The sequence below is a fragment of the Stenella coeruleoalba genome (assembly GCF_951394435.1).
Source record: "Stenella coeruleoalba genome assembly, chromosome: 1".
In the NCBI taxonomy this organism is placed as follows: Eukaryota; Metazoa; Chordata; class Mammalia; order Artiodactyla; family Delphinidae; genus Stenella; species Stenella coeruleoalba.
In genome coordinates this window covers 110,723,435-110,749,576 of record NC_137169.1, presented here as the reverse complement: position 1 = coordinate 110,749,576, position 26,142 = coordinate 110,723,435, and the positions used below count along the sequence as shown (strand labels likewise).

Below are 26,142 nucleotides of genomic sequence, written 5' to 3'. Positions count from 1 at the left end.
AAGAGCTTGTGAATATAAAACCAGAGACCGAATGAACCTGCCAAAATTGAGGGGGGGGGGAAGGCATTGTTGCAGAAGCTCAGAGAGCTAGGGGGAGAGTACTATGGAGATGAGGCTCCAGTGAAAGCACGTATACAGCAGCATAAGTACAATTTAGAGAGGTGAAAAAGAAAATATATTGCTGGGTATGAAGAGTCCAGATCCAGACAAAATAAAATGAAATGAAAAAGAATTGATGGATTTTTATCAGAACAATCCATGAACATTGAAGAGTAATTTAAAGGGCTGGAGAGAGATGGTTTGGCCAGCGAGAAATAGAGGACACTCAAGGTTTGCAATACAGCTTGAAGACATAATGGCTGGTGAGATAAAGGACAAAAGGGGATTGAATAGTTGTGTTTGAGAAAGGACGAACATTGGCACACAAGGTAACGGAGGATAAGTAAAGTGACAAGAGATGCCTTCTCACAACCAGTACGCTATCCTTATACAGGAACTATTCTACTGATCTGCTATTAGAAAAGCAGATATTTTGAGTAATTTTTTCCAAAGGCAAAGATAAATTTGTTTCTTTATAGCTGTGTTCTCCATATTTCAGCTTCCTGGTTGCCAAGGCTACACATTCACAGTCTGTTCAGTGGGGTGTCAGGAGTACTGTCTCAGGGCTGTGTTAAAAGATCCAGATCTCATGAAAAGAACGAGACCAGACATTTGTAGTCCCAATCTCTGTCTTCCTGAGCTGGCATGTCAGAGAATTCACACACAGGGTCCCAGAAGAAAGACTGTTCAAAATGAAGCTCCAGAATGTATCTAGGTGAAGTCTGCGTGTGTGTGTGTGTGTGTGTGTGTCTGTGTGTGTGTCTCTGTGTGTGTGTGTGTGTGTCTATGTGCTGATTTCTATAGTGTAATTACTTTTAATTTTCACTCTGTTCCACCAGGGGGCAGACTGACTCAACGAATAGCCACCAACTCCAGGCATCCCGCTTTTTTCAAAAGGAATTGGGATTCTAAAACTAAGGGCTTGGGACACTAACACCAGAATTCTAGAACTGCCCCAGAAAGATTCTGTTTTCCCTGAGTCGCCCCTCCAAAAATCAGTCCCCAATTTTTGGCAACTCCCAGTGCTGTCCTGGCCTTCACCCTTATTCCCCCAAACTTCCCTTTCCCTTAATTCCTCTAAAATTCCTCTTCCCCTGGTCATTTTGATTAAACTTCTACTTCACATCACCCCAGCGTCTCTGGCTTCAGACTGGAAGAGTGAAGTCAAAAGAGTGGGGACGGGGGCTTCCCTGGTGGCGCAGTGGTTAAGAATCCATCTGCCAGTGAAGGGGTCACGGGTTCGAACCCTGGTCCGGAGATCCCACATGCCGCAGAGCAACTAAGCCCGTGTGCCACAACTCCTGAGCCCGCGTGCCACAACTACGGAAGCCCACGCGCCTAGAGCCTGTAACAAGAGAAGCCACCGCAATGAGAAGCCCGCGCACTGCAACGAAGAGTAGCCCCCGCTCGCTGCAACCAGAGAAAGCCCGCGCGCAGCAACAAAGACCCAACACAGCCAAAAATAAAATAAGTAAATAAATAAATAATTTTTTTTTTTTTTAAAGGGGGACGATAGTAAGCAAAAAGCTATGGGAAATGGCTAGGGAGACAGGCCAGTGTTGGCTGGGAAGGGAAAGCCCAGAGAGCCGAAGTCTGGGCTGGCCTCCTTGGCCAGCAGAAAGGGGTGGGCGGGCAGGGGGTGGGGCCCAGAGGAGTGCCGCCTCTCCTTTTTCCCGGAGCCTGGGCGGAGAGGGAGGAAAACTTCCTGGCCTGGGCTCCGGGGCTGCTCTGTTTGCCAACCCTCCAATCCCGCCTACCCGTGCACAGCGCTTCCCCACACCTCTCCCGGCACCCCCAGTGTCCGCCATGGCCAAAGCCTACGACCACCTCTTCAAGTTGCTGCTGATCGGGGACTCAGGGGTGGGCAAGACTTGTCTGATCATTCGCTTTGCAGAGGACAACTTCAACAACACTTACATCTCCACCATCGGTGAGCCCACTGGCCATACCCTAGATCCCCGACTCCCCCATGCCCTCATCCTCAGGCTCTTGGATTACTTGTGGCCCACTTTTAAGTCCCCTTAGAGTCAGGCTTCTGAACTCCAGTCCCTGAACCCCGTCTCAGACCCATCCCCCTTACATGTCTCCGGATAGTACCCAAACCTCTAACCTCTCTGAGACCTCCAGGTTACTCCTCAGTTGTGCCAGCCCCTTATTTTCTTGGTACCACCTGTTTCCCTTGTCTCCCCAAAACCACATGAACCCATCTTTATTTCCCTCTCAGCTCCTCTTCCCCCACCCCCATCCACCTAGAACTCTTGATCCACTCTCCACATTTCCTGTATCCCCTCTCCCTGAACATCTGTCTCCCAATTCTGCCAGCCTCTTTCTGTCCCACTGAGTTTGCATACTCTCCCATTACATTCCCACCTTACCATCTACTTTGCAGTCTCCCTGCCCCTCAACTTAATAGGGGTTGGGGAAGATGGAACAGAGTGGCTGGGTATGCTGGAGAGTGGCCCAAGGACTGTGATCAGGAATATGCAGTCAGCCTGGTGAGGAAGCCAGAGTGAGGGGACTTTTGGGGTCTCTGAGTCAGCCTGGTGACTCAGCCTCCTCAGGCTTGGGGGAGGTGCACAAGTTTCCACTAAGAACGTTGTCTCCCCTCCTCCCCCTCATCATTTTTTTAAAAAATTTATTTATTTTATTTATTTATTTTCGGCTGTGTTGGGTCTTTGTTGCTGCGCACGGCCTTTCTCTAGTTGCGGCGAGCAGGGCTACTCTTCCTTGAGGTGCACAGGCTTCTCACTGCGGTGGCTTCTCCTGTTGCAGAGCATGGGCTCTAGGTGCACGGACTTCAGTAGCTGTGGCACTCGGGCTCAGTAGTTGTGGCACGCGGGCTCTAGAGCACAGGCTCAGTAGTTGCGGTGCACGGGCTTTGTTGCTCTGCGGCATGTGGGATCTTCCCAGGCCAGGGCTCAAACCCATGTCCCCTGCATTGGCAGGTGGATTCTTAATCACTGTGCCACCAGGGAAGCCCCCCTCTCATCATTCTTAATCTCCTCTGGCCTGGGAAATAAGACAAGGAGAGTATCAAGACATTCTGGTTAGAAAGAGGAGAGAAAAATGCTCCTCTCTCCTAATTCAGTCTTGGGGGAATCTTGTTTAGCCTCAAATTTTCTTGTTTCCAAGCCTGGCCTACTAGTTAATTCACATAGACTGTCATCAGTTACGTTTTTCCTTGCTCTTTACCCTGTAGGGCCAGGAGGGTAGGTGGGAGAACTGGGAGTAGAGGGTTCTAAGAAAACAGAAAGAAAAAGGAATCTGAAAGTAATATTTTGGGGGAGACAGATTGAATTGAGAGAGTTGTCAGCTGGCATGGCTAAGCGGACCCAATACAAATGCCTTAGAGGCCTTAAGCCTCCTTGCAGAATTTTCATCACCTTCTCCCCTACAAAGCCTGTAAAATCTAAGTAAAAACAATATGCTTGCTATACAAATACAGCTTTGAGAAAATCCCCCTAGTTTTACACTTCCTACAAGATTACTTCCCAAGTGCCTGCCCTGCAGAATTTCTGGCACTGCCACTGCTCCATTCCTGTCCCTCTCACCACACACTTTTACATGCATGTATATGCATGTCTCAATTTCAGTGTACACTCTCCACCTCTAGGAATTGATTTCAAGATCCGCACTGTGGATATAGAGGGGAAAAAGATCAAACTGCAAGTCTGGTGAGTGAATCCCTCAGGACTCCTAAGCCAGACTACCTCATTTACCTCCTATAGGTGTTTCTCTTCTTTTTAGCTTCATTTCTCTCCCTTTCCCAATGCTCCTTCCAGTACATTTTCTAATCCATTTCTGTCACCTCATTCAGATGTCCTTTCATCTCTCTTCCTGCTTACTCAACTATTTTCAGCTTTTTTGTAATTCTCTTGCCTCTCCTGGACCTGGAGCATCCTCTGAACTTGGCAACTGTCTAGCTAGATCAATTGTCTGTTGAACTATAATGTGGAAACAGGCTCTAAACAGTTAAATAGCAAATAGCAGAATTAAGACTTGACTCTCAGTCTAGTGGAGAGGCCATAAAGCCAAGTGTAGAGGTTTGACCTGACTGCCCTGAGGAAGCTGGAGACCCTAAGGGTGTCAAGTGGTAAAAGGCTTAATAGAGGCATTATGATACAACAGATAAGAGGAGAATGTGGTTCAATCCTGGTTCTGGTACAGAATGACCTTCATCAGTTATTTGGCCTCTCTAAATCTGTTTCCTCATTTGTAAAATAGAGACAATAAAACATGTCTCACAAGGATAGAGTGAAGATTACATAAAATGACACAAATAAAATGATATATACACAGTGCTTGGCATAGAGTAAACAATGAATAAAACAGAAAGACCTGTTTCTTAGGCCTTTACTATCACTCAGTATCAGCTCAACTGTCTTTTATCCCTTTCTTCCTTTACTGTTTCCTGATTCTGTTCCTTTCAGTTGCAAAAGCTAAATTCTTAGGGGGTGGGGGTGGGAGTCTCTCTTTGGAGACCTCTTCCCTGTATCCCACCCCATGAAATATTCCACCTCTTCAGGGACACAGCTGGCCAAGAGCGATTCAAGACGATAACTACTGCCTATTACCGTGGAGCCATGGTATGAAGTGTGGTTCTGGACAAGGGATGAGGCATGAGGCACTAGAATGTATGAATATAGAGGGACAGGAGTTGGGGCAGAGAAAAATGGGGAGGGGCACAGTATGGGTTGCAGAAGGCCCCATGTGGCCTAGTGATTAGACTTGTGGATAGAATTTGCAGGGTCACTTAGAGGGCGGTGGGAAGCCTAAACAGGGGAATATGGTACAAGGCTCCATTGTGAACTCTGCCATTCCCCAGGGCATTATCCTAGTATATGACATCACAGATGAGAAATCCTTCGAGAATATTCAGAACTGGATGAAGAGCATCAAAGAGGTGAGGACCCTCCCAGAGAGACAGGGGAATTGGGTAGAACCTGGAGGATGAAGGAGACTGTGAAAATGAGCAGGACCCAACTTTTACTCTTACCTCTTGTCCCAGAATGCCTCGGCTGGGGTAGAGCGCCTCTTACTGGGGAACAAGTGTGATATGGAGGCCAAGAGGAAGGTCCAGAAGGAGCAGGCCGATAAGGTAAGAGCAGGCTGGGCAATGTTCTAGAACTGGGCCAGGAGGGCCAATATGAGGCCAGATTGCAGGGACTCGGCTGCTGCCCTTCATCCAACTCTCTTTTTACCGCTTCACTCCGTGCAGTTGGCTCGGGAGCATGGAATCCGATTTTTCGAGACAAGTGCTAAATCCAGCATGAATGTAGATGAGGTGAGACACACCGCATCCTTCATCCCTCAAAGAGACGAGGTATTGGAAGATAGACTTAGCCTCCCCTCCAACCTGTTCTGATCAATCTCTACTTTCCCCATTAGGCTTTCAGTTCCCTGGCCCGGGACATCTTACTCAAGTCAGGAGGCCGGAGATCAGTGAGTTGGTTCTGCTGGGCTAAGTACAACTGTGCATGTGAGTGTGAGTGTGTGTGTGTGTGTGTGTGTGTGTGCGTGCGCGCGCGCGCGCGCGCGCGCGTGTGCGTATGCATGTTGTGCACGCGCGCGTTGGGAGTAAAAACTGACGAGGAGAGCAGTGCTAAGACTGCCCACAAGGGTGACCCCAGACCCCAGCTAGCCATTCTCACCCTGACCCCTGTACCCTTCTCCCTCTAGGGAAACAGCAACAAGCCCCCCAGCACTGACCTGAAAACTTGTGACAAGAAGAACACCAACAAGTGCTCCCTGGGCTGAGGACCCCCTTCTGCCTATCCGCCCTAAGCCTGGAGGCTGAACCTGAGGGAGGCAGGGCTAAGGGGCCGGGCAGGGGAGAAGTAGCACGTGGGGCTTGGAGGGATAGAGATGGGTAGATGGTGGAAGAATGGGGAGAATATGGAGAAGAAAAAAAGGAAGGAGCGAGTAGGAAAGAGGAAAAGAAGGAGGTAGACTAGAGAGGGAAGGAGAGGCAAGAAGAAGGGAAAGAATTGAGAAAGTGAAAGAAGGTGAAAAGGAGGTAGGAAGAGAGGGAGGAGGAAAGGAAGGATCGACGGCCCTAAGCCTCAGACCTTCTCTGGGTTTCCAGGGCAAATATAAATGTAAATAAATAATTGATTTATTCTGTTACTGGAGCAGGCTTTAGGGTCCTATGAGAGGCTGGCTCAGCACCACCGTCTGAAGGTTTGGTCCTATCCTGTCACTCTGCATGGTCTTTCTCAGTATTAAAGGCCACCATTTGCACAAATGTCCCTGGTTTGGGTAACTTTCATCATTGTCGGAATTGCTCTCTACTCATAAACCTAATTCTTGTCTCTCTGAGGTTGTTGGTCTGCTTGAATCTGGCTGAGTTCCTGGGATGCCTAATCCTACAGCTCTCCCTTCCCCAGCTGTTTAATTGATGAGGGAAATAAGGAGCAGAGTTTCTTTGAAACTGAAGGTCTGGACATCCTCTTTCCAGCATGGGATTTAGAGGATCCTTGTGTGCAGAGTCTTGTCCAGGAGATTCTAAAAGAGCAGGACTCTTTCTTGGGCCTCCCCAGAGGAGTGACAGCCCTAGCCTCAGGGAAATAGCAGAACCAGTATTTTTTATCCAGTGATTTCTGCTAGCATCTTTGATTCTGCCAGGAATCCCTTTAAGTAACTAGTAAGCATTATTATCTGCTTTTATAGGTGAGGAAAATGAGACACAGAAGAGGTTCATTTAGTCATAAATATTTATTGAGCATCTACTATGTGCCAAGCACAATGGTCAAGTTAATATAACCTCTGGGTGGTACTTACTAGAAAAGGGACTAGTAAAATTTAACAAAAACTGCCCATAACTACTGAATAACAAAGAAGCAAAACTATTGGCATGCAAAAGAACCACGAAAAAGAAACTTAGACTTGGGACTTCCCTGGTGGTACAGTGGTTAAGACTCCCACTCCCATTGGGACCACTCCCAATGCAGGGGGCACAGGTTTGATCCCTGGTCAGGGAACTAACATCCTGCATGCTGCATGGTGTGGCCAAAAAAACCCCCAAAACCTTAGAATTGAGTTCCCTTAAGTATACGTAGACCCCTTTCACTCTTACAGGTTTTTTTTTTTTTTTTTTTTTTTTGCGGTACGCGGGCCTCTCACTGTTCTGGCCTCTCCCGCTGCGGAGCACAGGCTCCGGACGCGCAGGCTCAGTGGCCATGGCTCACGGGCCCAGCTGCTCCGCGGCATGTGGGATCTTCCCAGACCGGGACACGAACCCGCATCCCCCACATCGGCAGGCAGACTCCCAACCACTGTGCCACCAGGGAAGCCCCTACACAGTATTTTTAAACAGCAAAATTATCTCACAGACTTGATCTTTTATCAGGATAATGAAAATGTCAGATTTGGTTTAGACAAAGTACCATTAGAAGTTTTATTCATGGATATGATGTTCAAGGCATTTAAGAAATCCCCAAGCCTGCAGTGTGGAAGTGGATGGCACAACCCTGGAGCTATCAGCAAAGCCTTTTTGTGTGCTGCTGTTACTGTTGGTAAAAGACAACACTCAGAAAAAAGTCTGACAGTGCCAGGAAAAGGACTCAGAAAATAATTTGATAAATGTGGAAAATAATTTGATAAATGTATTATGTATCCAAGCTTCGATGGGGTGATGATCCTTACCTGTGGCTTATGTGTGAGCTCTGTAGTCAACTGCTCAGCTAGTTTAATTTGCTCAAGAGATGAGGAAAGACTTGCATTTTGTGAATCCCAGGAAGAAGACTGACCAACATCTTTGTCATACTCCAGAGCAGATATTTTAAAATCCAGTTTCAGCACGGAGACCCTATTCAGTTGCTTGGTACGGCTACTGGAAGTGAGATCTTACAAAATCTTCCGGCTTGTCATGAGGCACAGTGGGATTGGGTAAGGAGTAACAGAATACAGTATTTCAGCCAAAACTTTTATTATGGCTAAAAAATACTGGGAAAAAAACCCATATCCTACTTTCTATAACATACAACTATTGAAATATACAGACAAATAATAACTTAAAGGAACAAATAGTTACAAGCAAACTTAAAGCTTAGCCCTCACCAGGTGGTGGCTGTTTTTTCAGCTCCCGCCCAGTGATCTTTCCAGTCTGTTAGTTCTTGCTCTTGAGCAGCCAGATTTTAGTCTGCTGGGAAGAGAGAATTTATGGGATGTAGCACCAGATATACTGTTGATCTCCAAAAGTGCGCTAGCTCTTAGGGCTGTGGGGGTAGGGGAGTAGCTGTGATCTTTAGGCTAGAAAGACTTCCTGAGGGAGAAGAGTGTGGAGCAGAGTTAAGAAGAAAGCATGGGAAAAAATTAAAAAAAAAAAAAAAGAAGAAAGCATGGGGATAAGTACTTTGATCTTAAGAAGTGGGATACAGATTATTAATAGTGCCTAGATTTATATGAAGTTTATTTCAAATACCTCCTATCTATCTACTGGGCAACTACGAAAACTAAACTCATAGTCCAGTTGTCTGAGAGGCTGCAGACATACATGTATGTAAAACTAGGAGGAAATTTCTGGCAGAATTAGGATAGTGACTAATACATTACCAGACAGTAAAGCATGAACCCAGAATGTGGGTCAAGTCGCTGCAGTTCTGGATATATGTCAAGGTTTGGCTCCATGGGGAGGGAAAGCAGGCACAAGTGTGTGGCCTGGGGGTTGAAAGTCTAGGCTTAGGTCGCAGCTCTCCTACTAGCTGTGTGCCCTTGGACAAGTGACACACTCTGAGCTTATTCATCAAATAGGGATAATATCAACTCTGATTCCTCAGGATTACTGAAAAGGATCAAAATGAGTTAAACGTTGAATTCAAAAAGTACAATAGAAATGTGAGGCAATATAATTAGAAGAGAATAAAGGATTTTCATACACATTTCATTTGCATCTCGCAAAAAAAAAATAAACCTAGAAAATGCACATTAGCATTTCCATTTTCCACAGAAGATTGACTACAAGATACCGTCCTAAAGTCACGTAGCTAATAAGCACCTGAACCTATGAACCTAAACTCAACGCTTCTTGGGATTTCAAATCTCACGCTCTTCTGATTGCATTAGGTAGGAGCAAGGGAGCGCTGAGAACATTTAAGGAGGTTATTCAAAGGACCGGTTCTGGGGAGTAACTTAGCAATTAACATGCGAGAAGGTGACATCTGAGTAGAGCTGAGTGGGAGCCCGGAGACAGGGGAAGGCTTCATTCACAGAGAGTCTCTGGTATTCCTGCCCCTGGAGGGAGGAGGAAGTGCAGTTTCACCTCCATCCCTGGACCGCCAACCCAGCTTCTCCCCTAGACCATCGTTCGAGGCGGGAAGCGGGCGGGGTATCGGAAAGCCTGCTGCTTAATGGTGAGTCCTCGGATTTTAAAGAGGGAGGAAAGTCCTGAGAGGGCGACGTATAGTTCCTTTTTATGTTTCGCTGTTCACGTAGCCCAGAGGGGCAAAAAGGCGTAAGCCCATGGAGCATCGAGAAGGACCACAAGCCTGACAGCCACCATCTTCTCGGTTCCGGCAAAAGACTACCAGGACCATAATGCAACGGTGCGCCGAGCCAATGGGTCGCATCTCGCTGCACACATGCAGGGAGATCCAATTCCCAGGGAGCAGCGAGCGGAAGACTACGAGGCCCATCAGGCAAGCCAAGGGCCTCTTCTTCCGATGACTGGCCTAGCTCTGGAAAACCTGCCCGCGCCCAGGATCCTCCGCGCGCAAGATGGCCGCGCCGGGAGCGGAAGCGGAGTGGAGGAGGTGCTAGGCTCTACGCCCCCTCGGCCTTCCGTGAGGACCGTACCAGTCCGAAGAAGGAAGCTCATGGACCCGAAAAATGCGTACTGCCTTTTCTCGCCGTGACCATGGGGGCGTACTGACAGAGCCTTTGATCTGATAGGCAACCCCAGCATTTCGCAGCCCTGACTTGGAACCTCCCCGAGGACTGCAGTGTAAGCGCGGTCTCTGCGTTCCGACCGAGGCAGGAGGCCAGTCAGGCAGGTCCCTCTGTCCCGACAGGTGGGACACTGAGCACTCCATGCCAGCGGGCGCGGGGAGGCGTGGCCTCCCCCAGGGCCGCCACCTCTGCTGGTTGCTCTGCGCTTTCACTTTAAGGCTCTGGTAAGGAGGGGCTGAGGGCAGGGAAAAGGAGGGGACAGGAGGATCGGATCGTCCCCGCCCCCTGTGTCCCTGGACCGTGGAGGTGGGGGGGTGGGGTGGGGGGAGGTTCCCTGTTTTCCGGCTTCTGACTTTTGCCCATTTCCCCCCCTCACCCGCTTCAGCCAAGCAGAAGCTCCCGTGCGGGAGGAGAAGCTGTCAGGTGGGTGATGGTCTGGGAACCCGACGCCCCTATAGTTGTTTTGTTTTGTTTTGACCTCCTCCCATATACCTAGAGATCAGGTGGAAAAGGGCGGCACCACGTGGAGCGAGGGCATTCAGCTGTGATGGGAAGTTGATGTGCAGAACTTAGGGGAGAAATATTTTCTGAACGAGGTCTGGGGCTTGCATTTCTCTCCCTCTCTAGTGAGCACCTCAAATTTGCCGTGCTGGCTGGTGGAAGAGTTTGTGGTGGCGGAAGAGTGTGCTCCATGTTCTAATTTCCAGGCTGTGAGTATCTGTTTTCTCTCCCCTTCTTCTTACATCGAATCAGACAGGGACTGTCTATCTAAGTATGGCTTTGCATTGTCTTTTTGTCTTTTTTCCTTGCAGTCTCAGTGTGAGTCCAAATCTAAACTGGTCTTGCCCCTGAAAATGTGCCCTTTTCTTTCCAAGTTAATGGCAACGTTCAGCTAATAACCGTGTTCTGTTCATTTTTAATCTAGTAGGTTCTGGAACCTGCCCTTGCCTCTTGTAGACTATTGACCCTGAAGTGTTCTTAGTAACACGTACTTCTCATCCTGTAACCGCCACCTCATCACCCCCGTGAGAACTCTTCATTAGTTCTCTGTTGCCTACCAGCTCTGAGCCGTAGCACTTGGACACCTGCCCATTCTGAATGGCAGCCTTCCTGTTTCTCCTGCTGCCCCTTCCTAACAAGTGCTTTGGTCCTTTCCTCCTGGCAGAAAACCACCCCCGAGTGTGGTTCCACAGGGTATGTGGAGAAAATCACATGCAGCTCAACTAAGAGGAGCGAGTTCAAAAGGCAAGTGCTGTTTCTTTTCTTGAATCCTCCTAGATCACCCCTTTGCTTCTGTGACTTTAGGTAGATAGTCCTGCCTCTTCCTCTTTGTATGGAGGTAGCATGGCATATTGGAAAGGGGAGGGGATTTGGAGGCAAATTACTTGAAACAAAGTCCCAGCTCTACTCCTCAGCACTATATTATTGGCCATATTTTCTCATCATTAAAACTGGTTAATACCAGCTCTGCTTATCTCACCAGAAAATAAATTAAATATTTGAATGGGATTAATGTACTGTAAACCCTTTATTTTTATTTTTGGCCGCACCATGCGGCATGCTGGATCTTAGTTCCCCGACCAGGGATCGAACCTGTGCCCCCTGTAGTGGAAGCGCGGAGTCTTAACCACTGGAGCATCAGGGAAGTCCCTGTACTGTCAACACTTTAGAAGGCTGACGCTGGTTTCCTCTTTTCTCCTCAGATATATCTTGGTGAGGATGAAACAGGAGGGAGATTAGAGGGAGAGGCAGTCTGGTCTTCCCTGGGGATAACTGTTTCTTCTTGCCCTCAGCTGCCGCTCAGCTCTGATGGAACAACACTTATTCTGGAAATTCGAAGGGACTGTCATAGGTGTGGCCTTGGTCTTTGCTTGCCTTGTCATTGTTCGTCAGCGACAACTGGACAGAAAGGCGCTGGAAAAGGTCCGGAAGCAAATTGAGTCCATATAGCTACCTCCTCCCCTTTCATCTGGGTCTTAGAGACCCTACCTCAGACAGAAAGGGGAATGAACTGACTCGTGCCCCTGGTTCTCTGGAACCTTGTGGTGGCACCCCCTTTCTCCCATCTTCCTCGTCTAAATCATTAATGAGCAGAATAAAAAGAGTAAAATCGTTTCCTTCCCTAGTGTAATTTGGTTTGGGGCAGGAAGTCATGGGGGTAGAGAGGGAAAGGGGGTGGCAACTTTAGGCCTCAGTTTACCAGGTACCTATCTTCCTCCCTCTTCTACTATTACTTAAAACTGTCAGGATACAATTTTAGCAAAAAAAATTTATTTCTCAGCCAAAATGTCAGTTTCCCCTCAACCCTATCCCCAAAGAAGAAATAAAATCACAGATACATGACAAAAGTATTTGAGGTGCCCCTTGACATAGGCAGACTGAGCCATGGGGTACAGACATCTAGGGCATCCTGATGTGATTCAGACCCCTGAGGCCAAACAGCCCTGAGTGGGAACCCCAGGAGGAAGCAGAACCACAGCCAGCGGAGCCCTGGATTCCTTATTGTGATTGGGAAGTGGGCCAGGAGGTGTTACAGCTCACATCTCATCTGCATGCAGCACAGTTCTGATGTGCCTGCTGGGGCCTGCCCTCCCTCCTGTCTTCTCAAGCAGTGTCCTTGTTGAGCCATTTACACCCTTGGCCCCAGGTGACCCCTCCAATCTGGACTCCACCGCTGGATTCTCCAGATTTTCTGTCATGTCCTTGTGAGTCAGGATGTTTCTGGAAATCACTGTGGGGTGAAGGAAAAAGGGCAGTAGAATAGTGCTCCCTTGGTTGGGGATCCTAGACAGAACAGGACCTCCCTCCCACTTCTTGACTACTCTGGAAAACAGAGTCCTTTCCTGCCCTTGCCTCTCACCTCCATGAGGCTGGTAATCCTCAGGCCCAGCTTCTGGTAAGCCCTGAAAGGGGCTGAAACTGGGCAGGATGATGAGAGCCAAGGAGAAAAGAAGGATCTGGGAAGAAGCAAGAGGACATTTGGGCTGTGGGGACAATAAGGGAAGGGAGTAGAGGGCAGAGTGACTAGGGGGCAGTTGGGGTCATCAGGGATGGGAAGATAGGTCTGGCTATGGAGTGGGGGCATCAGGATGGCAACCTGGCAGAAGATGGAGGAGGTGGCAGGGGAGATGGGAAATAGATTAATGGTACCAGAACACAAGTGCTAGTCTGGGCAGCTTTGTTGGAGGTTTGAACAATAAGCATCTGCAGCTGGCGGAGCTGAGTCACCAGGGAGCTGGGAAACGAGGAATGAAGAGTTAGATCTCCTGGGAACCAGGGCCCAAGAATGGTATCCCTGTGTGCTGCACCCTTACCCCAACACACGCACTATGTTTTCACTCACATGTTGTGCCTCTCCAGCTCCTGGACTTTTTTCTGTAGTTCCTGGTTCTGTGCAGAACAGGCAGCCACCCTAGGAAGGGTGGAAAGGTAGGATAAGGCTCTGTAATCATGAGTCCCTGACCTTGCCTGCCTTGGTGAGGAAGGGGGCCCAGTCGTGAATCCAGAAATGTGAGTCCAAACATACCTGCTCTCTAGTCCATCGATGTACTCTTTCTTCCGCCGCCGACTGTCCTGAGCTGACTGCTTGTTACGGATTTTCCTCCTGACCTTCTTGAGGACCCTCTCCTCTGCCTGGGGGCCCAGGGTGTGTCAGTCCCGGGCCCTTAACCTCCCCCAACTCCTCAACTCTTCCCCTGCTATCCTGGCTCCTCAGAGGCCATGGTAGAGCCGCTGGGTTACGATACCCTTTGGGGAAGCGTGTTACCTTGGTGAGGGGCAGGTGAGAGGGTAGGGACACCCCTTCCTGTCCCAGCAGACGCTTCTCCTCTTCTGTCAGGAACAAGGTTTGACAGGGCAGCTGGTGGGGGACGAGAGAAGATGAGAATGGAGAGAGGGTCATCCCATTTTCAGTACTCATGCTGTTCCCCTTGCATGCCTCCTGGAGAGAGTTTCCTATTTGCACTGAGGAATAACAAACCGTAAAATGAGATGAGGGGCAGGGACCTTCATGCAGACAGACTGTTGATTAAACCACAGGGACTTCCTGAGGCTGACAAGGGAGAAAGGTGGTTTTGTCATATTTTTGCCCACAGACTTAAGACCTTGGCAATCACAGCAAGTTAGGAAGGGCCTATTCTGGTCCACATTTGCGGAGACCTTGTGGGTATTGGAAGAGGATGTGGAGTAACTCACTAAGGTAGGGTTTGCTTGACCTTACAGCAGGCAAATGATTCATTGTCAGCCATTAACTTCAGCTTGGCACAGTGTTACCATGACCTGCCAACCACAAGGAGATCCCTGGGGCGATGGCCCATCCTCCCCTAGGGGCTGAGCCCTAACTTTCAGACTGAAGTTCTGTCCCCTCTCAAAGAATTCCCCAAAGGCAACCAGATTGAACAACTTCTCATAACAAAGTATGTGGGGAACATAGACAGGTGTCTGGTTAATGTGAGCCCATCAACTGAGTAACTTGCTTTTCTAACTAATACTTCTTTTTGAACGATTTAGGCTTCACTTTGTGACTCAAGAGGAATTTGCTTTTGCCTGTTGATGGTCTTTGGCTTTTAGCTAAACCACTTCTATCTCTGCCTTATTCTGATGTTCCCTTCTTGCCTCTGTGACTATTTGGTGAATCGTTAGAGGGGTGTCCCTCCCAATCCACCTAATCAAAATCTCTAAAAATGAGGCCTAGAGGTATTTATGTATGTACGTATGTATGTATTTTTGGCCGCGCCGTGTGGCTTGTGGGATCTTAGTTCCTGACCAGGGATGGAACCCGTGCCCCCTGCAGTGGAAGCGCAGAGTCCTAACCACTGGACTGCCAGGGAATTCCCCTAGAGGGTTTTATTTTATTTTATTATTATTTTTTTTTTTCCGGCACACGGGCCTCTCACTGTTGTGGCCTCTCCCGTTGCAGAGCACAGGCTGCGACGCGCAGGCTCAGCGGCCACGGCTCACGGGCCCAGCCGCTCCGCGGCATGTAGGATCTTCCCGGACTGGGGCACGAACCCGTGTCCCCTGCATCGGCAGGCGGACTCTCAACCACTGCACCACCAGGGACAAAACCAAAAACAAAACAAAACAAAACCAGGACTTCCCCGGTGGTCCAGTACAAACTCCCCAGTGTTTCTGACGCACACTCAAATTTAGATGCCTCAGACTTTTTAAGATTCCTCAGCCCAAGATTCTAAGATGCTTGGCTTGGCTTCTGGTCTCAGCTTCAACCACAGATTTTCAGGGAGGCTAGAACCTATTCCCTGCCTTTTGCACACAAGGAGTTCTTTTCAGGATAAAGGGAGGAACAGTGACCTGGGCAAGACCCCCTCCTCATCCCCGCTGCAGGAACCAGCCCAGCTAGCCTTGGGAAGGTATGTGATGTGTTACTCCCCTACACTGTAACCATGGGCAGTGGGTGCCTGGTGAACCACTGTTCCAGTAAAAAACGTAGTTGCAGTTGCTTCTACATTCTGTGCCCAGTAACCAGTTGGATTCCCAGGTGGCCTGTCACATTTCCACATCCTGACCCAAAGCCGAGACGATGGCCCTAGCTGAGCAGGCAATGCTCATGGGTCTGGGCTTTCTCCAAACCCTATCCCTGGATTCGCTCAGCCCACCCTCTCCTTAACTGAGGCATCACCCCCTTACCCCCAAGGGATTCTGTCTCTCTTGTCTTTTCCTGCTCTTAAAGTTGCCCACATCTCCCTGGCATTCAGGCCTGATGCCACAAAAATTAGGGCAAAGACAGTGTTCAGCATCAGTTTTCCCCTCCCTCATCCCCTTCTCCCCAGTTCTGTGTATCAGGGAGTACTGAACCCAGCTGACCCCCAGGACTCACCAGGGCTGCAGGAGGCACTGAGTTTACAGGGCCTGCTCTGGGCAGGATGTGGGCATGAGCATCGGGAGGCAGCTCACTGACCACACAGGCATCAGGCACCATAAACGGTGGGCTCCACTGATCTGAGGGAAACATAGGTGGCTGGGAGAAAGGAGATGGATGGCCGCAGGCCCTGGGTAGTGGCACAGGTTGGGGAAACTCCCTTAACCCCAGGGTTAGGGCTGGGCCTGAAGGGCCATTGTCCGCTTCCCACAAAGAACACTGACCTATTTGGATGGAGATGAGCCCTACAGCTGGCCCAGCTTCCCCCTGCATCCTCTCTAGGGTCCCTGCCTCATAGACAACCTCATAGAGGGCAGGGGAACTGGGTGGCTTGGGGGCAGGGGGACTGTCTGGATGGCGAGGATCCTCAGAGCTTCCACTGTCACTGCCAGGAGAGGCTTCTGAGCAGTACACTTCATTGGGATCAATGAAAAGTTTCAGGAAATCTTCAGGCTCACTCTCTTGAAGACCCTACAGTAGAAGAGGGTGTATATGTGGATAAGGAAGAATTCTGGAAGTCCTATCTGACGTCAAAACTAGATCCTTCATGCTTCAGTTTCAGTCCCTTCTGTCCTTGGACATGAGGATAGTTACAGCTCATGTCTATTTTAGGGGCTCTGTCTTCAGACTTCTAAGCGGAAGCTGAAGCCTCTTGGACTTCTTATCACAGAGTTGTCTCAACCCACACCCACTCCCATTCATCACACTCACACAGCCATGGCCCCCACTGGACTCCCAGCCTTGCAGCCCCTGTTCCTGTAGCCTAGTTACTGGGACCTCTGAAGGTGGACCATGGAGTCCCAGCTCCAGGAAGGATCCTGTTGAGAAGACGTCTTCTGGAGGCTCCAGCCACATTTCCAGCAGGTCAGGGGTTCTGAAATCCATGCTTCTGCGGGGAGGCATGGGGGGGGAAGGGGGGCAGTTGCAGAAGGAGAATGATGGCTCTCCCCCTCCCCCACCCCCCCCAGTTTCTGGGCTCCTCTCCCTCTTCCATTATCCCCCTTCCTCACCTGTGCAGCCCCCTCACCTGTCACCCGGAGCTCTCGCCTTCGGCCTTATCTCTCTGGTTCAGACCAACAGGCACCCCCCTGGGTATTACCTGTTCCGAAGAGCCCAGCCCTGCCAAGCCAGCCTAGCCCGTTGATGGCCCCAAACACTACACCTTTTCTTTCCTCCAGGATCTCGCATCCTGGACCTGCCTAGCCAAACCCCGCCCCCAGCCTTACACTACGTAAGTGGGCTGCACCTAGCCAGGAGCCACGATAGGGACGCAGTAGCTGGAGCAGGGGGTTAAGAGGAGGAGCGTGCACAAACCGGTCTTAAAACAGCAGCCTGCCCTTTCTGCCTCAGTTTCTCCTAGCGATAGCAAATCTTCCTGAGGGTTTGCTGGCTCCTCAGGGAAGGATAGAGATGGCTGTGACTGGAGCACAGGACGCTTGAGTGCCTGTCCTCTGGACGTCAGTTTTACAGGCGGGAAACCACGGCGGGGTTGAAAACAAAGGAGGGAAGAGTCCATAGGATTGCCGAAGACTGACAGAGGCATCCCTTCCCCCACCCCGTGGCGCTCTTCCCACACTTGAGTCTGATTGGACGCTAAAGACATCCAGAGGTTTTGAGGGGTAGTGCATTGAGCCAATGGGATTACCGTCTCGAGGCAGGCTCCACCATAACTGGTCGGAACGGGCTGTCAGAGAAGGAGTGGGGCCAATGCGGCCGGAGCACTTATTTGTCTGGCGGGGGTTTGGTTCTGAGGGAGGGTAAGAGCCAGAAGACTTACTGTAGGGAAGGGGTGGGGTATGTGTGGGGGGGCGCCGGGGGAACTTCCGGAATGTGGGCTGAGGCTTGGTTTGGTTTCACTTGCCACGTGACTCCGAAGTGTTAGGGAGTAAATAACCTGTTGACCCAAGTTACGTGACAGCACTTTGACTCAGCGGGCCCGGAAAGTCGCGCAATCGCAGGTTGTCCAAATCCGTAATCCATGCATTATGCTACTGATAAAGAACAGCACTTATATACGCACACTCACAGGACTCTGTTAACTAACGGAGGGACAAGGGCCTAGAAAACTGCAAGAGGTTAAAAAATCATTCGGATTTGGTTTGGGAATGACTTATTTTTTGCGTATGATTACCAACGACAATATGCAATATGTGTCCTGCATTTGTATAGTTTACAAAATGTTTTTTGTAAGCAGCGCTGAGGTAGACAGGGCAGGTAATGTTTTACTAACTTTACCAATGAGAAGACAGATACGTGACTAGAATGTAGTAATACCGAAACTCAGGGCATTTTGCCTTGGTCCAGAGACTGATGACCCAGGAATTCACTTTAAATAAAATAATGGATATAGGATAATACTGATATAGGTATGATTTTTCATCTGCCTGCCTCCCCATCAGTACTTCAAATAAAGGATAGCTGAGTGAATAAAGCACAAAAATTTGGGTTGATCCAGAGTTCAAACTGGTATTCTTCCCGTGAAAATTTAAATGAGCTGAGGGTGAAGATAAGAACAGGATATAATATTTATTAAGTAACTGATATATGGTCAGGTATTTTCATGTTACTCATACAATTCTCATAACAACTCACAGCTGGCAGAAAGAAGTTAAGTAACTTTCTCAAGATTACTCTTGTTGACTGAAAAACATTGCACAACCTAAAAGTTGAGAATTTTGTTTTATTTAGCAGTCTTTCTGAGGAATTCAAGCCTGGGAGGCAGCCTCTCAGATGGCTCTAAGGGACTGCTCCAAAGAGGTAAGGGAGGAACCAGGATATACAGCAGTTTTTGCAACAAAGACCCCGTATTAGGAACATCAAAGGATTATTATTAATTAAAGAAAACCAGATATCTCAAGTTAATGAAGTTAGCACTCTATGTATGGGAAAATGTAAGAGCTTGGGCTCACTGAAATTATTCCTTTGATTTACACCTTAGCTCTCTAGGGCCAGTTTCCTGTTCTATCCCATCCCAAGTCCCTCAGGGCACACCTTTGGAGGTGGCTGCAGTGGCTGAGGGCCTGGCAGCAGGGCAGCCCATTCCTATCCATCCTGAGTTCTCTCTGGGCTTACCAGGCGCCTGTAGTGGCTTGATGGCTGCAACATCCTTTGTTTACTCACATGGCAGGCAACATTTTTCATTCACACTTTGTAAGTAGCTGAACCAAGATTTGGATGCCTGAGCCCATATTCTTTGCACTATACGAAGCTACCTTGCTGGGGCTTTCTCAAATTTTCCCACTCTGGCTTTCCTGCTCATCTCCCCGCATCTTGCTCAAGTAGTGAGGAGACAAAGCAGGCTTCCTAGATTCATGCAGAGCTCTAAGGAAAGCGGAGCTGTCCTTGCTGAGATCTTTCCTAGAGGAAGAAAGTTTTCAAAGGGCTTCCTGCAGGCTGCATGTGTAGAGATGATTAAGTGGAAGATATACAGTCATCCCTGCTTATCTGTGGGGGATAGGTTCCAAGATCCCCCTCGGACACCAAAGTCCTCAAATGTTCAAGTCCCTTAAGTAAAATGATGTAGTACAGGCAGCCCTCTGTATTCGTGGTAGCAGTTCCGCATCTGTGAATAGGGAGGGCTGACTGCTCTCAGCCTCTGTTAGAACTGGATGGAAACTCTGGCATCATCTGCTAGTCTAACTTCCCTCTTCCACCTGATTTATCAAGCTCCTGAGAGGGAAAATGACTTGCCTAAGATCACACATCAATTAAGGTAGAGCTGGGACTAGAACCCAAGTGTCCTGACTCCCAGTCCATGATTCCTTGTTAATTTACTAATTAACAGTAATCTTGAAAGCATAATTTGTGACAGACAAACCAGTGCATGCATATTATTCCCTTGAATAATCTGGAGTTTTCCCTAATAGTAATTTTTATCTTTTTTATTTTAAAATATTTATTTATTTTGGCTGAGCTGGGTCATAGTTGCGGCACATGGGATCTTTGCTGGGTCATGTGGGCTTATAGTTGTGGCATGTGGGCTTCTTAGTTGCGATATACGGACTTTTCTTTAATTTTTATTTATTTATTTATTTTTGGCTGTGTTGGGTCTTCGTTTCTGTGCGAGGGCTTTCTCTAGTTGCAGTGAGCGGGGGCCACTCTTCATCACGGTGTGCGGGCCTCTCACTGTCGCGGCCTCTCTTGTTGCGGAGTACAAGCTCCAGATGCACAGGCTCAGTAGTTATGGCTCACAGGCCTAGTTGCTCCGCGGCATGTGGGATCTTCCCAGACCAGGGCTCGAACCCATGTCCCCTGCATTGGCAGGCAGATTCTCAACCACTGCGCCACCAGGGAAGACCCGGACTTTTTTTTTTTTTTTTTTTTTTTTAATTTGGCTGTGTCGGGTCTTAGTTGTGGCAGGCGGGATCTTTTGTTGTGGCACATGGGCTTCTCTAGTTGCAGCGTGTGGGCTCCAGAGCATGTGGGCTCAGTAGTTGTGGCACGTGGGCTTAGTTGCCCCGCAGCATGTGGGATCTTAGTTCCCCGACCAGGGATCGAACCTGGACCCCCTGTATTGGGAATGTGCAGTCTTACCCACTGGACCACCAGGGAAGTCCCAGTAATTTTTATCTTTTAATGAAGAGCTTGGAACAGCAACGATACTTTCATTAAGTGACAGGACACCAATACCACATTTCACTTACATCCTGATCTTAGAATCCTGTATGATTCTTTTCTCCTAGACCCCCTCCACCAAGAAGTCCTGATATTCCCTTTTCTTAAGGAAGTTGCTGGCCTGCATTTCCAGAGCCTTCTCAGAGGCATCACCATGTCCCTTCTTTAGGTGAGGCCTTTTCACATTTGCAAAAAAAAATAGACTGACCCCCCCTTCATTTTCCTCCTTTGCACCCTACCCTCCCATGAAACTAGAAGAGGATTCGGATAGCACAGTGATGTGGGCCAAGAGTATCCAGGCTAAGGAAGCAGTGAAGGTCCAGAGTCGAAAATACCCTGGTTCATTCAAAGAACAGAAAACAGAAAGGAGGCCCACAGGGCTGGAGGGAGAGAAGTTGGAGAGTTCCAGATGAGACTGGAGAGAACCCCGGCCAGATGCCTCGAGGCACGGTAAGGGTGATAAGCTGGAGTGTGCCGAGAGAAGCTCCTCACTGAGTGGGGTTTCAGCAACCTCTGAGAAGGGTCCCGCCACTTTTTTACCCACTTGCAGGCAGAAGGTGCAGAGAAGTCAGCTCCGGCCATTGGTAGTTCAAGAAGGGTTGATTTTCAAGAAATACTCTCACTTTGCTATTCCCCTTTTCCAATTCTTCCTTGTCCTTTTTCTTCCTTGTGGGTGCTGGCGAGGGAGTCAAGCAAGAAAGTCAGTCCTAAGAAGGGAATGCTTTCCCTTTGGTGCCCAGGTGCCCAGAAGGGGATCTTAGAATCTTCTAAGAGAGATAGGAAGACTTCGGCCCAAGACCAGGCAAATATCCTCAGAGATGTGGGAGGCGGAAGACTTGGGAATGCGGGGGTTGCGTATGGCGCACCAGCCTTGACCGCGGGGTTTCTAGCTTCCTCTTTTAGAATCTTCAAAGGATCGGAAGCCTTCGTTGACCGGCCACGTTCGCTGGTCAGACCTCCACCACAGCGTCCCAGGCCCTCAGCCCCTCAGCCCCTCAGCCCCTCAGCCCCTCAGCCCCTCAGCCCCTAGGTGCTCTCCGAATTCCTTTCCCTTGCCCCGCCCCGGTTGTCTTCGGCTCAGCCGGGCTCTGGCTGCTGGTCTCTGATTGCTCCTAGCTCACGTCACTCCCAGTATGGCCCCGCCCTCTGAGCGCTGTCATTGGCTACTGGGGGGTCGGTACGCCGCGGCTGCGGGGGGAGGGGTAAACGATGGGGAGGGGGCGGGAATTCCCGACTGGAGGCCGGAACAGAGCGGGTGCCTTGTAGTGAGACCCTCGAGAGGTGAGTGCGGGATCCCAGAGAGCGGGATCTGGGTCGGCCGCCCAGGCTTCTCGGGGCCTACGAGCTGGAGTCCGGGCTCTCACGTTCTTCTTCAGCTTCCCGGCACGCTGGCGGCCTCAAACCCCGCCTCCCGGAGCCCGGACTTCCAGACACCGCCCTCAGTTGTTGGGTCAGCCCGCCCCGGGACCCCAGACGCCTAGGGCCCCTCTTTGGTCGTTTGCCCCGACATCCCAGCCTGTGGCTTGAAACGGTCGCTCTCTGCTCTCGGGGGGATGGCGCTGGGGAAATGGGAGCGGGAGAGCACCCCAGCTCTCCCTGTTCAGGTGGTCCACGAAGCTACCCATGACATCTCTCCCTGAACCCTCTTCGCTTCATCCATTCCTTCCTGGAAAGGAGGCTTGACCTCTCCTTTGCTTAGAGGACCCCAGCTCTCTAGTTTTCTGGGAGCTCCGCGTGAAAGGGTAATGAGATATCCACACAGTCCTCATGCCTCAGCTTCCCCCTTGCTAGGTCCCTGAATGAGTCACTTGAAAAAGTCACTTGAAAGGGATAAAGTCTGAGGGGAAAGAGTGATATTCCCAGTACACGAGTGGATGAGTCACACTGGGATAGGGAAGGTCACAGAGTGGCTGGGGTGAGGGAGCTGCGTTCTGCTGACCAGCCTTCCTCTTTCCTTGGCCCCATATTTCCCTTGTGACCACTCCCCCACTCACCCTGTCTTCCTAGGTCTGAGAGTCATTGGAGCTACCACAGCCGCCATGGGGCCCTGGGGAGAGCCAGAGCTCCTGGTGTGGCGCCCCGAGGCAGCAGCCTCGGAGCCCCCAGTGCCCATGGGACTGGAGGTGAAGTTGGGGGCCCTGGTGTTGTTGCTGGTACTCACTCTCATCTGCAGTCTGGTGCCCATCTGCGTGCTGCGCCGGCCCGGCGCTAACCCTGAAGCCTCAGGTAAGCCTCTCCTTTTCCCTGCTGCCATGGACGCTTGGAGGAGGGAAGGCTCTGGGGCTAAGGAAGGTGACCTAAGAGGGGACGGCAAGAGTGACTATTGCTTAGGTTGAGTAGTGGGGCTCATTTGCTCATTCCCTTCTGTGCTCCACTCCTGCCCAGCCTCCCGCCAAAAAGCCCTGAGTCTGGTAAGCTGCTTTGCGGGTGGTGTCTTTCTGGCCACATGTCTCCTGGACCTGCTGCCTGACTACCTGGCTGCCATAGATGAGGCCCTGGCAGCCCTTCATGTGACGGTGAGCCCCGGTCATCTGCATGTGACCCTTTGTATGTGGTGTTCAATCACATACCTCTGGGAGCGGTGGTTTGTATGGATCTGTCCATGTGTCACTCCACAACTGTATGGAAGGCTCTTGGCTTGTGACCCCATGAGCTGTGATTTTTAGTCATAGAGCATAACTCTTTCTATAGGTTCTCACCCTCTCAGTCCCTATGTGACCCCTATGTGCCCTTTGTGACAGTGTGAGGAACCCTATTACCAGGTGTGTGACCTATCTGTAAGGTTTCTCTAGTTTCAGCCTCCAGGAAGTTAATAGCCCTCCAAGAATCATCTTCACCCTTCACCCTTTCCTGAAGGGCTGGAGATAGAGGTCCCTACAGGCCTGGGACAGGTAGGAGGCAATTTCCAGGGACCCGGTGTTGCTGACCGAAAGGCTACATAACTCAAGGAAGTAGGATGTGGGGAAGATTAAGTCCAAGGCATAGGACAGTCTTATTGGAAAAACTGAGACAGTTGGAGGAAGTGAGGAAGTAACACTGAATGTAACTGTTCGTCTGTGACTGAGTGACTTGTGTCTCTGTGTGACTGTGTGTAAGCCTGATTGTCCCCATGACAGTATGTGGCTCTGTGTGTGAGCATTTGGGAAAGTGGGCCAATGTGACACTTTGTGTCCATCTACCTCAGTGACTTTCAGCTGGGGGTGGTTTTGCCCACCCCTGTCATCCTCCCACCCTCACCCCCACCTCCCCAGAAAACATTCGATAATGTCTGGAGACTTTTTGGTTGTCCCAACTCAGGGAAGGAGGGCTTGCTAACTGGCATCTAATGGGTATAGGCTAGGGATGCTGCTAAACATCCTACAGTGCACAGGACAGCCCTCTACATCAAAGAATTATCCAATCCGAAATGTTAATAGTACTAAAGTTGAGAAACCATGATCTACATGTAACACTGGGAGTGACACCATAATCTGTACGGTATCTATGGCACCAAGTGACTATATTTTTGTGTAACTGAGAGTGGCTCTGTGTGTGGGAACTCAGGTCTGTGTAACTGGGACTCCACTAAACTCTGCATCTGACTCTTCCTCCCCATTCTTGGCCTGTCTCCTGAAGTCCACGCTGTCCCCTTTGCCCACAGCTCCAGTTCCCCCTACAAGAGTTCATCCTGGCCATGGGCTTCTTCCTGGTCCTGGTGATGGAGCAGATCACGATGGCTTACAAGGAACAGTCGGGGCCACCGCCTCGAGAGGACATGAGGGCTTTGCTGGGAACAGCGAATGGTGGGCTGCAGCACTGGAATGACAGACCAGAGGTCCCACAGGCAGGTGGAGCCCCGGCAGCCCCCTCAGCCCTACGTGCCTGTGTACTGGTCTTCTCCCTGGCCCTGCATTCAGTGTTTGAGGGACTGGCAGTGGGGCTGCAGCGAGACCGGGCTCGGGCCATGGAGTTGTGCCTGGCTTTGCTGCTCCACAAGGGTATCCTGGCAGTCAGCTTATCCCTGCGGCTGCTGCAGAGCCACCTGCGAGCACAGGTTGTGGCTGGCTGTGGGATCCTCTTCTCATGCATGACACCCCTGGGCATTGGACTGGGTGCAGCTCTGGCAGAGTCAGCAGGGCCACTGCACCAGCTGGCTCAGTCTGTGCTGGAGGGCATGGCGGCTGGCACCTTTCTCTATATCACCTTCCTGGAAATCCTGCCCCAGGAGCTGGCCACTTCTGAGCAGAGAATCCTCAAGGTCATTCTGCTCCTAGGAGGCTTTGCCCTGCTCACTGGCCTGCTCTTTATCCAAGTCTAGGGGGCTCCAAGATACGCACGGGAGGTTGGGTATCACGTGCCCTTGACCTTCCTCCCCCTCTCCCAGTGTGTGGGGAATAGGAAGGAGTGGGGAAGGGAGGTACTGAGGACCAAAGAGTTCTCTGGGAGGTAAGGATGGAGCCTTTGGCACTATTTGGCCAATGAGAGGGAAGTGGGCAGACAAGAGCCTGGCCCCCAGGCCCAAGGGACAAAAGATGGTCAAGTCACTAGAGACATGATCAAGGGACATTAGTGTTGGGGAAGACACTGAGTGCTGGTATCAGGGATCAGACACTACATATAGGGACAAGCTGGTAGTTGGGAGGCCAGAGGTGGGTACCCAGCTGCTGTGGGATAGAGGTATAGAGAGGGCATAGGCCCAGAGTCAGCAGTCCTGTTGGTTCTAGCCCATTTCAGCCCTCTGTCACTTGGAGTGGACCCCTCCAACTTTTCTTAGCTCCTACTTTCATATCTATCTTCCTCTTCCCTTCTCCCAGGGGACTATTGCCAAATGGCATCTTCCTGCCAGTTTTGGTACCTTCTCTGGCTTCTCCAGCCCTGGTCACTCCTGTATTTTTAAAGTGCCAAATAAATCCCCTCCCACTTTCTCAAAGCACAAGTGATGGCACTGAGCCCTGCCCAGAACCTCAGTGGAAGGGGTCTGCTTGCTCTTTGTTTTGGTCCCAGATTGTGGGGTGGGACAGAAATGTTTGCTGAGGTGGGGTGGGGGGCAGGTTGGCAGAGCTACCGTCCCCCACTACTGCTGTACCCTAGGAATACTGAAAATGGACATGGTGCCCCGTGCCTAGATGATAAACACTGAGATGCCAAAACTTTTTTATACCAGAGGATCCCAAGGGGGAAGGGGAAGGCTCGCCCCCAGGGTTATTTTTTGGGGCGGGAGGGCTGTGCATAGGGCCATATATTCTAGAATCTATTTTACTAACTGACCTGTTTTGGGACATGTTACCCAAATAAAACAAGTTTCTACACATCTGTACGGTATCTGATTCATTTGTCTTGGGAAAGGGGTGGGCACATGGCAAGTCTGAGAGGGCCTGACTCCCAGATGTTTAGGGCTGTTTGAATATCCCTGATCTCACTGTTTACATTCAGGCCCCTCTAGTTCCCTTCCCTGAAGATGACCAAATTTTTCCTCTTGTCTCTTCCTGCTTCCTTCCCTGTCTCCACCCCTTCCCTGTCTCCACCCCTTCCCTTTCCTCCCTTTTCCTTTCCTCTCTTTAATCCCTCGCCCCTTCGCGTTTGTAGGCTCGGGACCAATGCAGAACTACTCTTCCCAGTTTGCCCCGCGCAGGGAGGAGCCGAGAGGGAGGAGCAAAGTCCCCAGTTCCCGGAGTCAACAGGGCAGC

General features: G+C 50.2%; 4 protein-coding genes across 5 annotated transcripts; 3 read left to right on the top strand and 1 right to left on the bottom strand.

The window, feature by feature from the left end:
• The first annotated feature begins 1,787 nt into the window (after positions 1–1,787).
• RAB13 (RAB13, member RAS oncogene family) lies at positions 1,788–6,393 on the top strand. Its single transcript, XM_079934873.1, has 8 exons — positions 1,788–2,029; positions 3,713–3,773; positions 4,625–4,685; positions 4,925–5,002; positions 5,108–5,197; positions 5,318–5,383; positions 5,488–5,541; positions 5,779–6,393. Exons 1-8 carry the CDS (start codon positions 1,906–1,908, stop codon positions 5,854–5,856), a joined length of 612 nt encoding a protein of 203 aa, XP_079790999.1. The 5' UTR covers positions 1,788–1,905; the 3' UTR covers positions 5,857–6,393.
• A 3,246-nt stretch (positions 6,394–9,639) lies between these two features.
• JTB (jumping translocation breakpoint) lies at positions 9,640–12,092 on the top strand. Its single transcript, XM_079932645.1, has 5 exons — positions 9,640–10,208; positions 10,370–10,407; positions 10,612–10,694; positions 11,150–11,229; positions 11,778–12,092. The coding sequence occupies exons 1-5, from the start codon at positions 10,126–10,128 to the stop codon at positions 11,932–11,934; spliced, it is 441 nt and encodes a 146-aa protein (XP_079788771.1). The 5' UTR covers positions 9,640–10,125; the 3' UTR covers positions 11,935–12,092.
• On the bottom strand, positions 12,093–17,407 carry CREB3L4 (cAMP responsive element binding protein 3 like 4). Of its 2 annotated transcripts, none has more exons than XM_079932623.1 (10): positions 17,177–17,407; positions 16,640–16,751; positions 16,087–16,333; positions 15,821–15,942; positions 13,751–13,843; positions 13,511–13,617; positions 13,328–13,396; positions 13,135–13,219; positions 12,845–12,941; positions 12,093–12,715 (listed from the first exon to the last, which is right to left on the bottom strand). In XM_079932623.1, exons 2-10 carry the CDS (start codon positions 16,745–16,747, stop codon positions 12,522–12,524), a joined length of 1,122 nt encoding a protein of 373 aa, XP_079788749.1. In that variant the 5' UTR covers positions 16,748–16,751; positions 17,177–17,407; the 3' UTR covers positions 12,093–12,521. The 2 variants fall into 2 exon arrangements, with proteins under 2 accessions (XP_079788749.1, XP_079788748.1); XM_079932622.1 differs by having other exon boundaries at positions 12,097–12,715; positions 16,574–16,751.
• Positions 17,408–21,674: 4,267 nt separating this feature from the next.
• Positions 21,675–25,757, top strand: SLC39A1 (solute carrier family 39 member 1). The gene is made up of 4 exons (XM_079926698.1): positions 21,675–21,757; positions 22,484–22,702; positions 22,862–22,992; positions 24,117–25,757. Exons 2-4 carry the CDS (start codon positions 22,516–22,518, stop codon positions 24,771–24,773), a joined length of 975 nt encoding a protein of 324 aa, XP_079782824.1. The 5' UTR covers positions 21,675–21,757; positions 22,484–22,515; the 3' UTR covers positions 24,774–25,757.
• The last annotated feature ends 385 nt before the right edge of the window (positions 25,758–26,142 follow it).